This window comes from Euphorbia lathyris, chromosome 3, assembly GCF_963576675.1.
Source record: "Euphorbia lathyris chromosome 3, ddEupLath1.1, whole genome shotgun sequence".
Taxonomy (NCBI): Eukaryota; Viridiplantae; Streptophyta; class Magnoliopsida; order Malpighiales; family Euphorbiaceae; genus Euphorbia; species Euphorbia lathyris.
In genome coordinates, this window is record NC_088912.1 from 36,364,521 (window position 1) to 36,377,404 (window position 12,884).

A 12,884-nucleotide genomic window follows, 5' to 3' on the forward strand; every position below is an offset into this window, starting at 1 on the left:
TGTACAATATATATATATATATATATATAATTGATGAATTTGTATAATACCTTTTAAATTCAATTTAAAATAGTGGTATTGTTTTATAGTCATTATTGTGATAAAAAAAATAGTTGGCTTGATTTGAAATGCATAATGATCAATTCAAAATTAAAAGCCTTGTTCTCTAACAAAAAAAAAAGATAGAAAGAAATTGAGAGTTATGGAAAATAAATGAATGCAAATGAGTATTGTATAATTGGAATCGTGATGATACAATTAGAAACTAAACTACAATTAATTGATTTCAGCAAAAGATAAGCCAATTCTACTACATAATTTAGGATCAATTCTCAAAACGGTGAGATAATAAACGTTTGATAATCAATATGAATAGCCCAGTAACAGTAAACAATGAGATAAATCAGCAATAAGCTATACCTTTTTTAATGAGATTGTACAGTGTGTCGATTGCCCTTGGATTTAGATAATAAACGGCAGCCAGATGTTTGCTGCGACAGAGATATACTGTATCTTGGCCAGATTCAGATAGAACTCATACCGTTTCAAATAGGTGTGGAAGATGATTTCTTCCTATTAATAAATTGAAGCACAATTTTAGTTAGACAAAATAAAAGTTGAAAAAAAAAAAACTAATCGAAGAAGAAGCTCACTTCCAACATAAATGCATTTATCAAAGATCCAAATGGAATTTCACTAACGAGGATTTTGATAAGGCATGAAATGTACAGACTCAAAATTCAACTAATCAAAGTTAAGTCACCATTTGGACATAAGTAGGCATCACAAGTTTAGGAATAATTAACATCATTGGATCCCAATTTGACGACAACATGAAATTAAATGCAGCCAATTCCATGAACAAATTGTTTCACTTTCACAATCTAACAGAAACATGGTACTCTATTTATACATGGGAGAAGGGAACTTTACATTTTTTGCTTTGGCTTACGTAACAGATTCTACAACTGACCCATTTATGGCACATACTTGCTTCTTCCCTAGAGCAGCAGTTTTGGCACTAGGCTTCTGAGTAAAAAAATTGAACAAAAACATTACATAACATCAGTAAGCAACATCTGTGTGAATTCTCTACTGAGGCTATATATTCTTAATGTTCATCAAATGATTGATCAAACAACAAACAGACAAACAAATATTATTTATCCTTCGGATTGCAATACGCCTAATGAAACTGTGCTGGTGCATACAGAATCAATTAAACCTCAACAGGAGCATGTTTCCCCTGACTTAGAATCTCCGGCCAGGTCATGGGCGGATCAGTGTGAATCAGAAACAGAATGGCAAACAGTGTCTAATAAGAATAAGCGAAATAAAGGCAAGAAAAAAATGATTGCAGGACAGGAATTACTAACTTACAAGAGAGAAGTTCGTCCACCTACACGATATCGATGAATGTCTTGTTCTGGAATTGCAGGGGGATTGGTAACTCGGAAACGCAGCGACGTTTGGAAAACTTTTGTATTCAGTATCGTCCAGACTTTGTTTGTTTGGCTGAACCAATGGTAGATTTCAATAGTATTCCCCAAAGATTCTGGCAGAGACTGCAATTAGAGTTTATTGCCTCTAATACAACCTCTTCATTGTGGGTTTTGATTCGGACTGGTTTTACTCAGGTCGATTCTGTGTGGAGTCATTCGCAACATGTTACTGTGTCTTTTCTGATAAACTCAGTTGTGCAGAAGATTTCTTTTGTTTATGGCAGCGTCTCATATTTACAACATCGTAGATTGTGGGATGATTTGGCTAGAGTCGCTATGGGAAATTCTGATTCTTGGCTAATGATTGGAGATTTTAATTCTGTTCGCGGCGCTCATGAAAAAACGGGCGCACCTCCTTCCAACATTGCTTGTGCAGATTTTACAACTTGTCTTGACAATTGTGGTATGTCCGATGTTGACACCCGGGGTTCCTTCTATACTTGGAATAATGGTCGAAGGGGTAGTAATCGGGTGGATTGTAGACTCGATAGAGCAGCAGGTAATTTCCCTTTTTTTGATTTCTGGAATTCTGTTCATGGTGTCACTCTTCCTAGACACACATTGGATCATTCTCCGATTATCTTGTCTTGCACAAACGCTGATAGGGGTCGAGTCCTTTTTCGATTTCAATCTATGTGGGTGCTCAACTCTTCTCTACGTTCTACAATTGAAGAGTCGTGGGCTCAACCGGTGCTCTCTTCGCACCCTATGTTCATCATGAGCTATAAACTGAAACGGCTAAAGGGAGTTCTCAAAACTTGGAATAGAGAGGTTTTTGGTCGTCTTTCGGTCAACATTGCGTCTGCATCTAGGGATCTTCGACATGTGCAAAATCAGATATCAGTGGAGGGATTTTCTGATGAACTTCATAACTCAGAATTACAAGCGCATGAGGTCCTTGAAACGGCATTAAAGCAAAATGAAATTTTTCTTAGGGAAAAAAGCAGGGTGAAATGGTTGGCTGCAGGGGACAGGAACTCACATTTCTTCCACCAACAGTTCGCTAGAAATAAATCTCGGCAAGGTATCAGACACTTGCAAATTGACGGGGAATAACCGCTGACTGCTCGGCTATACAGAGACATATTATAGACCATTTCAGCTCAGTTTTCACCTCTTCTACCAATCCTAACAGGGATCTCACAAGCATTGCAGACATTATTCCATCTTGTGTGTCTGTAGAAGATAACATGACACTAACTGCCAAGCCATCTATTGAGGAGATTAGAGACACAGTTTTTCATATGGATGCAGATAGCGCCCCTGGCCCTGATGGGTACACTGGTATTTTTTTCAAATCATTTTGGAGTATAATTGGCCACGATTTTTGCAAGGCTATTCTGAACTTTTTCAGTCAGGGGACATTACCTACGGGTTGGAATTCGAGTCTAATGGTCCTTATTGCGAAAGTCACGGAAGCAATCTCTGTTGATCAGTACAGGCCAATTTTCCTCACCAATTTTTGTACCAAGGTAATCACTAAGATTCTAGCCTCTAGACTTGCCAATCTCTCTAGCAGAATTCTTTCTCAAAATCAATTCGGTTTTACAAAGGGTCGGAGAATATCAGATTGTATTATTGGAGCTTCGGAAGGGGTAAATATGCTTCAAAAGAAATGTTTCGGTGGGAACTTGGCAATCAAAATTAATATTCGTAAAGCATTTGACACTTTGGAATGGGATTTCATTTTAGAGGTATTAAAGTGCTTCGGTTTTTGTCATCAATTTCAAGATTGGATTCGTTCTGTTTTTTCCACTGCTAGGTTATCTATTGCCATCAACGGCCAAGACCATGGCTATTTTGCATGCTCAAGAGGTGTTAGGCAAGGAGATCCGTTATCTCCCCTCTTATTTTGTTTGGCAGAAGACTTCTTTAGCCGATTATTGCAGTCAAGAGTTTCTTCTGGAGCTCTGACACCATGCTTGTATAGCGGTAATGTGAATTTTCCGACTCATTTTCTTTATGCGGATGATGTACTAATATTTCTTAAGGCTACCACTCGAAACATCACTGAATTGAATAGCATCCTCGATCAATATGGCATGATATCTGGCCAGATGATCAACAAGCAAAAATCGGAATGTTTTGTCAACAGATACTGCTCGGCCCGGAGGGGGATTGAATTAAGTGGATTATTGGGAATGAAGTTAGGAGTGCTGCCTTTTACTTACCTAGGAGTGCCTTTATTCTCGGGTGCTCCTAAGAGGAAATGGCTACAGAATTTGGCAGATAGAATTTATGGTAAATTGGCGACTTGGAAAGGTGAATTGCTATCGATGGCCGCTAGACTCACTCTTATTAAAAGTGTCACAAGTAGCTCTTTGCTCCACTCTTTTTCAGTTTACCGATGGCCTCGCTCTTTACTGAAAAAACTCAACCGCGCTATGAAAAACTTCCTATGGACGGGGGATGTGAACAAGCGTAAACTGGTCACTGTAGCCTGGTCCCACTGTTGTTTACCGGCTAGGGAAGGAGGTTTGGGTATTCGAAACTTGATTCACCTGAATTCAGCGATGTTGTCTCGACATAATTGGAACCTCATCTGTGGAAAAGACTTCATTTCAGGGTTAATTCAAAAACGTTTCTTATTCCCAAATGGTTGGCCGAGGAACTATACATTTAACTCTTCAATATGGTCTTCACTAAAACACATATACAGGGATATTCGAAAGCATGTGTATTGGGTGCTTGGAACTGAGTCGGACAGAAACTTTTGGGTGGATGAATGGATTTGGCCAACATTAGCAGATCAAATGGACATCCCGGAGCGGAACAGGCATTTACTCACTGATTGTATTCAGAGATATAGGGATCACACTGGTTGGATTGATCTACCTGTGGAGGGGGATACTGCAGCAGCAGTAAGTCGAGTTTCCATATCGCCTGCTGAGGACGATCTATGTTGTTGGACGCCGTCTCGTAACAGTCAATTCTCTGTTAAAAGCTCTTATGACACATTCAGATTGAAGGGCCAAACAAATAACTGGTACAGGTTTATATGGGGTGACTTTCATCAAATGATTGATCAAACAACAAACAGACAAACAAATATTATTTATCCTCATCATCATCATATTACTTTTACCCCATCCTCATCATCAGAAGAATCTGAACTGCTGCTTTCTGCTTTTCCATTTCTATTAGCTATAGAGATGAGGACTCGTGGGATTGGTAGAAATTTTGAGCATTAATATGAATTGTGCCCTTAACTATAAGCTTAAGCTTTTAGTTTAAATGATTTCATGACAATGATGATTCCGTAGCCATCATTCAAGGTTTTTAGTCATGAAGACCTGAACTTTTCAACTTCAAGCTTTGAAAATGTGCTTATTATTGCAATTTTTTTTTATCAAAGTGTATATTAGAGCCACAACACTCACCTGGAAACTCCCATCACCTATGCAAGCAATCACACGCTTATTTCTCGCAGCCTGAGCGTATCTGAGAGTAGCACCTACTGACCAACCAATAGATCCATATTACATCTGGAATTCGTACCTGAAGCAATCCATTCATAAATAATGGATAACAAATATAGGGAGTGCATTCAATTTTCTTAACTCTGCTACTTACCCATAATTTTCAGGGAGGCAGAGTTTCTGATAGTTGAACCATGAATCTCCAGTTTCAGAAATTACTGCAGAGTCCCCAGTAAGCATTTCCTAATTCATGTTCCAAACAAAGTTAGAAAAATCAGAAGCATGAAAAATGGTTTATAAAGAAAGAATGCTATTGATGACAAAGGGAATCAAAAGCGAAGAATGACCGAATCAAAGACTAAAAGCAACAGTTGTCTGATAGCACGAATACCTTGGAATATACAGAATATTAAATATGATCTTGGTAGATATTGCATTAGCCACTGGAGAAAGAACATTAGGATATGAATCCCACCTCGATCCTGCGACACAATACCGAGATGGAATCCCAAAATGCTGTGATCCCCTGAAAATAAACGAGAAAAGATTCATTTAAGTAAAAATCCAATTTATGAATGCATTTCTACTAACCTTATTGATATGATCTGTTAAATACAGTAGCCAGCTAAAGTAAATACCACTTATGTACAGATTATGGAGGGAATATGACGATTCTATTGATGATAAAATATATATATACAGTAATAGAAACCAAAGTCTATATTGTATAATTACAAATATACCACTAAATATTATATAATCGTATCACTCATGAATGATGTCCTGTCATTTCCAGGGGTTCATTTGGTTATTGTCCTACCTCTGACTTAAAAATATGACATAAATGATGGAATGGAAGTTAGACAAACTACTAGAATGATCTAACATATAATCAGTAGTTTATCTTGAACCTTGGTGGAAGTTGAATTTTAAACTTTGTAAAAGGATTAATGAGAGAAATTGAAGGAGAAGTCTCAACTGATATCAACCAACCATAGGATGATCCAACATATATTTTATCTTTAATCACATGATTCTGCAAATCAACAAAGTACAAAGTTTCCTTCTTCTCTACAACGTAAATTATATATGTAATGCTCTATCATCAGCATCAGCAGCATCATCATAATCAAGATCAACATTTTCATTATCCATACATGGCACTAGCAAGAGGCACTTGTTACTACTTATCTTTGGGAATACAGGTTTCCATGATTTAAAAACACAAGCTATTCTAACTTTGTCATCGTATAAACTTACTCAGTCAACGATCTTTCTCAACAATTCGAATAGAAGATTCTCCCATTCACCCATAGTTTTATATGATTCTCCCATTTAGATTGATAATTGACAGTCAATATGAATCAATTATACACTAGAAATCTTAAATCTAAACTTAATAAACAAAAACTTAACTTCAATTGGTGAGTGTTCGACTCGACTGCATCAAATACTAAACCGCATGGATTGTATATAGCTATGAAATCTTAAATCTTAAATTAAAGCATATGGAAATCATAAATAAACCCAAAATCCCCAATTTTAGAAACAGAACACAATTTCCCAATTGAAAACACAAAAACTCTTAAATCTGTATTGATCTACTAGATATAATGGTTAATGCAACCCAAGACAAACTGACAGTGCTCATAGACATTCTAAGATCCATTTCAATTTTTCATTGTTTAGCAACCGATACATAGTTAAACTGTGACATTTATGTACACATGCCAGAACTCAATAATGGCCTTATAGAAGGAAATAAGAATAATTAAGTTAAACTCATAAAAAGATGCAATTTCAAGATTAAACCTTAGTTAGCATACCAAATTACATACCTGAAGGGAAAACTGCAGTTTCTTATCCCAGTATAAGCTAAAGATTGGAAGAGTTTGATTTCCAATAGCCAGTACACATGCTCCTGGGTGAAGAATGGAAGGAACACCAGAGAGCACATATATATACTTCTCTGGAAGCCTATGTTTTGGCAAAACACCCACGAACAAAGGATTCTCCCTCCATAGTCCATAAGCATAAGCCGATGTATCCACCTGAAGCTGCCAATGTGGGTCCCCAAGGAAAGCACAAAATAGATACATGAGCAAGTGAGAATCAGTAGGAAGGTGGCAACTGACATCCCCACTCCTCATGTACTCATATTTCTTCAAGCAAGCCCCTTCAGCAAGCTCTGTAAGAGAAGGTAACCCCAAGTATAATTAAATAACAAGTAAGCATAAGGTAACAATATGTTTTAGAAGATAAAAATGGCATTAAAGATACATAATAAGCAATCAAATGAAGTTTAATGGAGTACCCCGAATCCTCTGCACCATATAGCCGTCTGGGATGTTGCTATGTGATAGCAATCCTTTGACCCATTCTCCTTTGATCAATGTATGAAGCCTTTCATGCTCAGTGATGGCATTAAGACATTCATGAATCCTAGGATTTTGCTGGGAGGTTTGATGCAAACTGGCAGCAGGAAACTTAGCTACAAGCAATAAGGTTAAAACCACATTAAACCTAAAAAATAACGGTAAATCAATCCAGAACAAGGGAAAAAGTTATAGTGGAGCAACTAACTCATGGAAGTATCAAGAGCCTGCAAAAGTGTGCGACGTAATTGCTCGAGCATGCAATTCCGGCCCCATGGCTTCCAATCAATTGGATTTCCTATTTCACTAATAGTGATAGAAATACCAACTTTGGCAGCAGCTTGCATGACCTGCATATGAAAATAATATTTAAGCAATCTATAGTGTAATAGATTTCAGGGACACATCATTTCAAAGAACAAGTATGGATATTCAACAAACTTCACTTAGATTCATGAACTTCTATTTCTACCATCCCAATGGAAAGGCACCACATACACACTTTACCGGAATGTGGAATACAGGTGTCTCGAACAAAATAAGTTTGTTTTTCAGTCGTACTACTAAACTGTTTAAAAAAAAGGAGGGTTTAATATATAATTCTCCCACTACTATATATGTGTAAGCTTCTCCCACCAGGATTTATGTATATGTTGTAAAGTTAGGAAGCTTAATGATCCTAATCAAAATTGGAGAAAAAGAACAAATGAACACCAAAGGTCCAGTAGAGGGACAAAAGAACAAATGTAAAACTCAATAATTAGTTGCAATTATGATTATAAATTTTACATTAACTTGTTGATATTTCTGCTAACCAAATCATCTTTCTCTAATATGATTTCAGTTATAAATCATATAAATAGAAAAGGGATGAGATTAAACATCCTAATTTTAATTTGGAATGCAAAAAGAAAACCATTGTAGCTTCTAAATTTGTGCCTGGACACACCTCTAGCAAGGGGTTACGCTCAGAAAGGCACACTAAGAGGCGTGCCTCTTGAACAGAGCCCCCTTTTGGCTTTTTTGGAGGATCCTCTCAAGTTGAGTTTCAGCTTTAGAAGTCATGTTTTAGTATAATGATAATCTTAACCATTCATTTCAATGTTGAGACTCAACTTGAGAGAATTCTAATCCCTGAACTAAAACACCACAAAGCTACAATATGTATTTAATGGTAGATTCTCTTGTTGCACTATATAGAATTCCGTTATCTACATGCTCTTTGTCCTTTCTTGAAGCATTTTTCGTGATGATCTAGTATGGGGCACATTTTGCATAGAAAACAAGGCCAAATCAACCATGTCACGCTTTCGATCCAAACATATTGAGATAGTGTTACCATTGTCATATTCAATATGAAAATAAGCACATTGAAACATAATGTGCAGAAAATCTCATTCTCCTTGGAAAACAAGAAAGTAAGATACTCCAAATTCTGTGGAACAAATTGATGACATACCAATTAGCCTAGGAGCAAAATCATTGTCTACAATAGTTTAGTCTGAAGTCCTTGAACCCTGATGGTTGACTTTTCATTACTAGATCTCATTGGTGTACAAGATGCTACAGAAATTTATCTAATTGATTGAAATGGAACTTCTAATTTTAACATGTGTCCTTAATATTACTAAATGATTTGAAATCCACCTCATAGTAGAAAAAAAAAGAACAATAACGCTCAAAATCACTAAATGATTTCTCTCAAGTTTGTGAGAATTAGAGGAGAGTCATATGATGAGAGAATCAATTGAAGATTACATGTTTCTCTTTTGTTATATAATAGAAAATCAAAACTATTACAACTAAACAAAGTATAAACTGAAGCAACTATGTTAAACTTTACTCACAAGTATATACATGTTTACTTCTCTATGCTATATATGCACTTGTCAATTTATCCCATGATGCTGTCATTTTTAGAAACGTGATGATGTCCTTAGCTGAAACAGTGACCAACCCCTAAGACCGAATTCTGGATATTAACGAGTGCAGCCATAGAAAGAAACCTCAACTTGAACTTAGCCAACAAAAAAGACCCATAGAAAGAAAACCTCAACTTGAACCTTAGCCAACAAAAAAGTGATAATCTCAAAAACAAATACATATATGAGTTATTAAAAACAAATACAGCTTAAGTATTATTCAACAAGAGTAGGCATTATTTTAAATGACGTATTTGAAAGATTAAGGACACTGAAATCCAGCAGGAACATCCTTTCCACAGGAATTCAAGAGCAAGCTCAAGGAGATAGGAACATTAAGATTGAGACCTAAAACATTAGCCTTAAGAGCGGTGCAAAGGCAAATGGGACCTTCAAGATCAACCAGTCTTGGAAAAAAAGAAAGTAAGATACTCCAAATTCTAGAGACACAAAAGTTCTATAAAATGTGAATGAAAGATCACACGAAATTGAATTTGGCTGATGAATCTAAGAAATAGTGAAAATTCTCAATATTCTGATAGGAACAGAAAAACGTATACAGAGAAGAAAATTGAAAATAAACCATTAAATTGATGAACTCAGAGAACTATTACACTACTAATGAAAACAAAAGACAAAGATAGAATGGACATAGCCTAAATGTAACGCTCACAGGTATTCTTTCTTCTCTATTAAATTAAACGAACAACGCTCAAATCAAATGAGCCAAACAACATAATTTTTCATGACCCCCTTCACACTCTGCACTTGTGCATAACTAACTAAAGCGTGGTCTCTCTTCACAATATTCTGAATAGCAATCTCAATGGGTTCTATTTTTTAGTCTAAGCATTACTTGTATAAAAATTATATATTTTGTACATGTATGTTTACTGTTGAAGAATGCTCACAATGCAATTGAGAGCCAAAACGCAGAGTTTTAATCAGTTAGAGATTTTTACTTTTTTGTCCTTAACATCTTTATATAAACTTGTAATACAATTGGGTTAAAGACATCGAATATAAGTTTCTCTCCATTTTCTCTCAATTTCTTCTATTAACATGGTATCAGAGCAGGTTTAATCAAGCCTGGGAATTAAGCTTGGGATGATCGATCCGTTGATTTCTGGAAGGAATGCGTCCTCAGAAGTCAAAATCAAGATCGTTCGCTGAAATTGTGAGCAATCCTATTGCAGAAACTGATTCTGAAGATTCCGGTGAAAGCTCCGACGAGAATTACAATCGGAGTTCATCTAACGTCCATAGCAACTTCAACGAAGAACCGAATCGTGAAAATCAACAACCAGATCTTCATACGGTTGCTACAATGGCAGGAAATTCTCAAACTACTCAGGTAACAAGCATCGACAACCCTAGTATGATACTTGTTACAAGTGTGTTGAATGGAAACAATTATATTGCTTGGAAGAGAGCTATGATGTTAGCTCTGAGTGCAAAACGAAAATTGAAGTTTATTAAAGAGAATAATGAACCTGCTGATGAGAAATCAGAGGAGTATGCTAAATGGAAATGGGATGATGACCTTGTTTTCTCATGGATTCGAAGTTCTTTGACCAAAGAGCTAGCAGATGTATTTCTGTTTGCTAAATCTTCATACTCTTTGTGGCAAGAGATTGAACAAAGATATGGCCAAAGCAATGGTCCTTTGATCTATCAATTGAGAAAGGAGATCAGTAGCTTATCTCAAGGAAATCTAAGCCTTGTGGATTATTTCAACAAGATCAAGAGGAGATGGGATGAATTGGCTGAAATTAAGCCTTTGTTGAGTTGTACATGTGGAGAAGCAAGAAGGCAGGCTCAGGATCAACTTGAGGAGGAGCAGTTGATGCAGTTTCTTTCTGGTTTACACATTGATTTTGACAATGTGAGAGAGCAGATCTTGATCCAGGAGCCTCTTCCATCAGTCAACAAAGCTTACTCCATGTTGATGAGGATTGAAAGGCAGAGGAGTATGAGCAATACTGAGATGAAGGATGATTTTGTGAATTTATCAAAATCTCAAAATAACAAGTCAAACACAAGGAATGGAGGTAAAAAGTATCAGAATCGTGGTCAATCTAGTGATACTAGCAAAGATGACAAGTTCTGCACTCATTGTAAGAAACCTGGCCATGAGAAGGTTGATTGTTTCAAGCTGGTAGGGTATCCTGATTGGTACAAAGGAAAGAAGAGTGCTCCATACAAGCAGCAAGCTCACATGTCCAAAGAAGAGTCTAATCCTTTGGCTGATACTGACTCCGAGAATGAGGTGGAGGATAGTAAGATGGAAATGATGATTGAAAGAGCTCTGCAGAAAGCGTTGAAGAACAAAGGGAGCATTGACAACAACAAGCACCACGAATTCTCTGCATTTGCTGGAATGAGCTCTGCAGGTAACATACATAAACTTAAATCATTGAAGAATCCTGAATGTGCTTGGATCATTGACTCAGGGGCAACAACTCATATGACATATGATGATAACATGATGCATAATGTATCTTTATTATCAAAACAGCACAAGAAAGTGTTCTTGCCAACAGGCACGTTTCAAACTGTGCTGAAGAAAGGAGATATTAACCTTGACAGTGGTCTTATCTTAAAAGATGTATTATATGTGCCAGAATTTCATTATCATTTGCTTTCCGTGGGAAAGTTATTGCAAGATCAGAAGATTAGCATTAGATTCTTTGCTAAATTCTGTGTTTTGCAGGACCTAGCAAGTGAGCAAGTTGTTGCTGTGGGGTTTTTGGAGCAAGGATTATACTTACTCCAAAGGCAGTCTTTCAATAAGGAGATAATAAAGACACATAGTAATACTAGTTCTCTTAATCAAATAAATTGTAGTTTGATTGCCAAAGATGATAGTTTAGATGTAACTATCTGGCATCAAAGGTTGGGCCACATGTCTAGTAGTGGTATGAAGTATGTAAAGCCATTACAGAATAGAGGAATTGGATTTTTTGATGATTTTTCACATTGTGATGTCTGCTTAAGAAGCAAGTCTGTCAGACACTCCTTTTGTAATAGTACTACCAAATCTATGAAATTGTTTGAGTTAGTTCATATGGATGTATGGGGTCCATATAAGCAAGTTTCTCTCACTGGAGACAGATTTATACTAACTATTGTGGATGATTTCTCTAGAGCAATGTGGATTGTTTTGTTCAAGTCTAAAGATCAGGTGCCTAACTTGATTGAGAACTTCATTAAGCTGGTTGAAAACCAGTTTGAAACCAGGATCAAGACAGTAAGAACAGATAATGGGACAGAATTCACTAGTCAGAATACACATGTGGTGTTCAAACAGATGGGAATTTTGCACCAGAAATCTTGCATACACACTCCCCAACAAAATGAGATTGTAGAAAGAAGGCATAGAAGCTTAACTACTGTTGCAAGAGTCTTGTTAAAACAAGGACACCTATCTCATAAGTTTTGGGGAGAGGCAATGTTGCATGCAACCACCCTGATAAACTTATTTCCCACCAAACTTTTAGGTTGGAAGACTCCTTATGAGATGCTTTACAAGAAGGAGCCTGAGTATGGGAAGTTGAAGGTTTTTGGCTGCACTGCTTATGCAGTTGACACAGATGTAAAAAGAGGCAAGTTTGATGATAGAGCTTTCAAAAGCATCTACTTGGGAGAATCTCCAGGGCAAAAAGG

General features: G+C 36.6%; 2 protein-coding genes and 1 long non-coding RNA gene across 3 annotated transcripts; 1 reads left to right on the top strand and 2 right to left on the bottom strand.

The window, feature by feature from the left end:
• Positions 1-352: 352 nt before the first annotated feature.
• Positions 353-4,992, bottom strand: LOC136224923 (uncharacterized). Its single transcript, XR_010686689.1, has 3 exons — positions 4,883-4,992; positions 934-1,029; positions 353-573 (listed from the first exon to the last, which is right to left on the bottom strand). It is a non-coding gene; the product is annotated as an uncharacterized lncRNA (long non-coding RNA).
• A 327-nt stretch (positions 4,993-5,319) lies between these two features.
• LOC136224680 (uncharacterized) lies at positions 5,320-7,357 on the bottom strand. The gene is made up of 3 exons (XM_066013089.1): positions 7,236-7,357; positions 6,760-7,109; positions 5,320-5,447 (listed from the first exon to the last, which is right to left on the bottom strand). The coding sequence occupies exons 1-3, from the start codon at positions 7,252-7,254 to the stop codon at positions 5,379-5,381; spliced, it is 438 nt and encodes a 145-aa protein (XP_065869161.1). The 5' UTR covers positions 7,255-7,357; the 3' UTR covers positions 5,320-5,378.
• Positions 7,358-10,245: 2,888 nt separating this feature from the next.
• Positions 10,246-12,308, top strand: LOC136222025 (uncharacterized). Its single transcript, XM_066009503.1, has 2 exons — positions 10,246-11,611; positions 11,932-12,308. The coding sequence occupies exons 1-2, from the start codon at positions 10,354-10,356 to the stop codon at positions 11,943-11,945; spliced, it is 1,272 nt and encodes a 423-aa protein (XP_065865575.1). The 5' UTR covers positions 10,246-10,353; the 3' UTR covers positions 11,946-12,308.
• Positions 12,309-12,884: the final 576 nt, after the last annotated feature.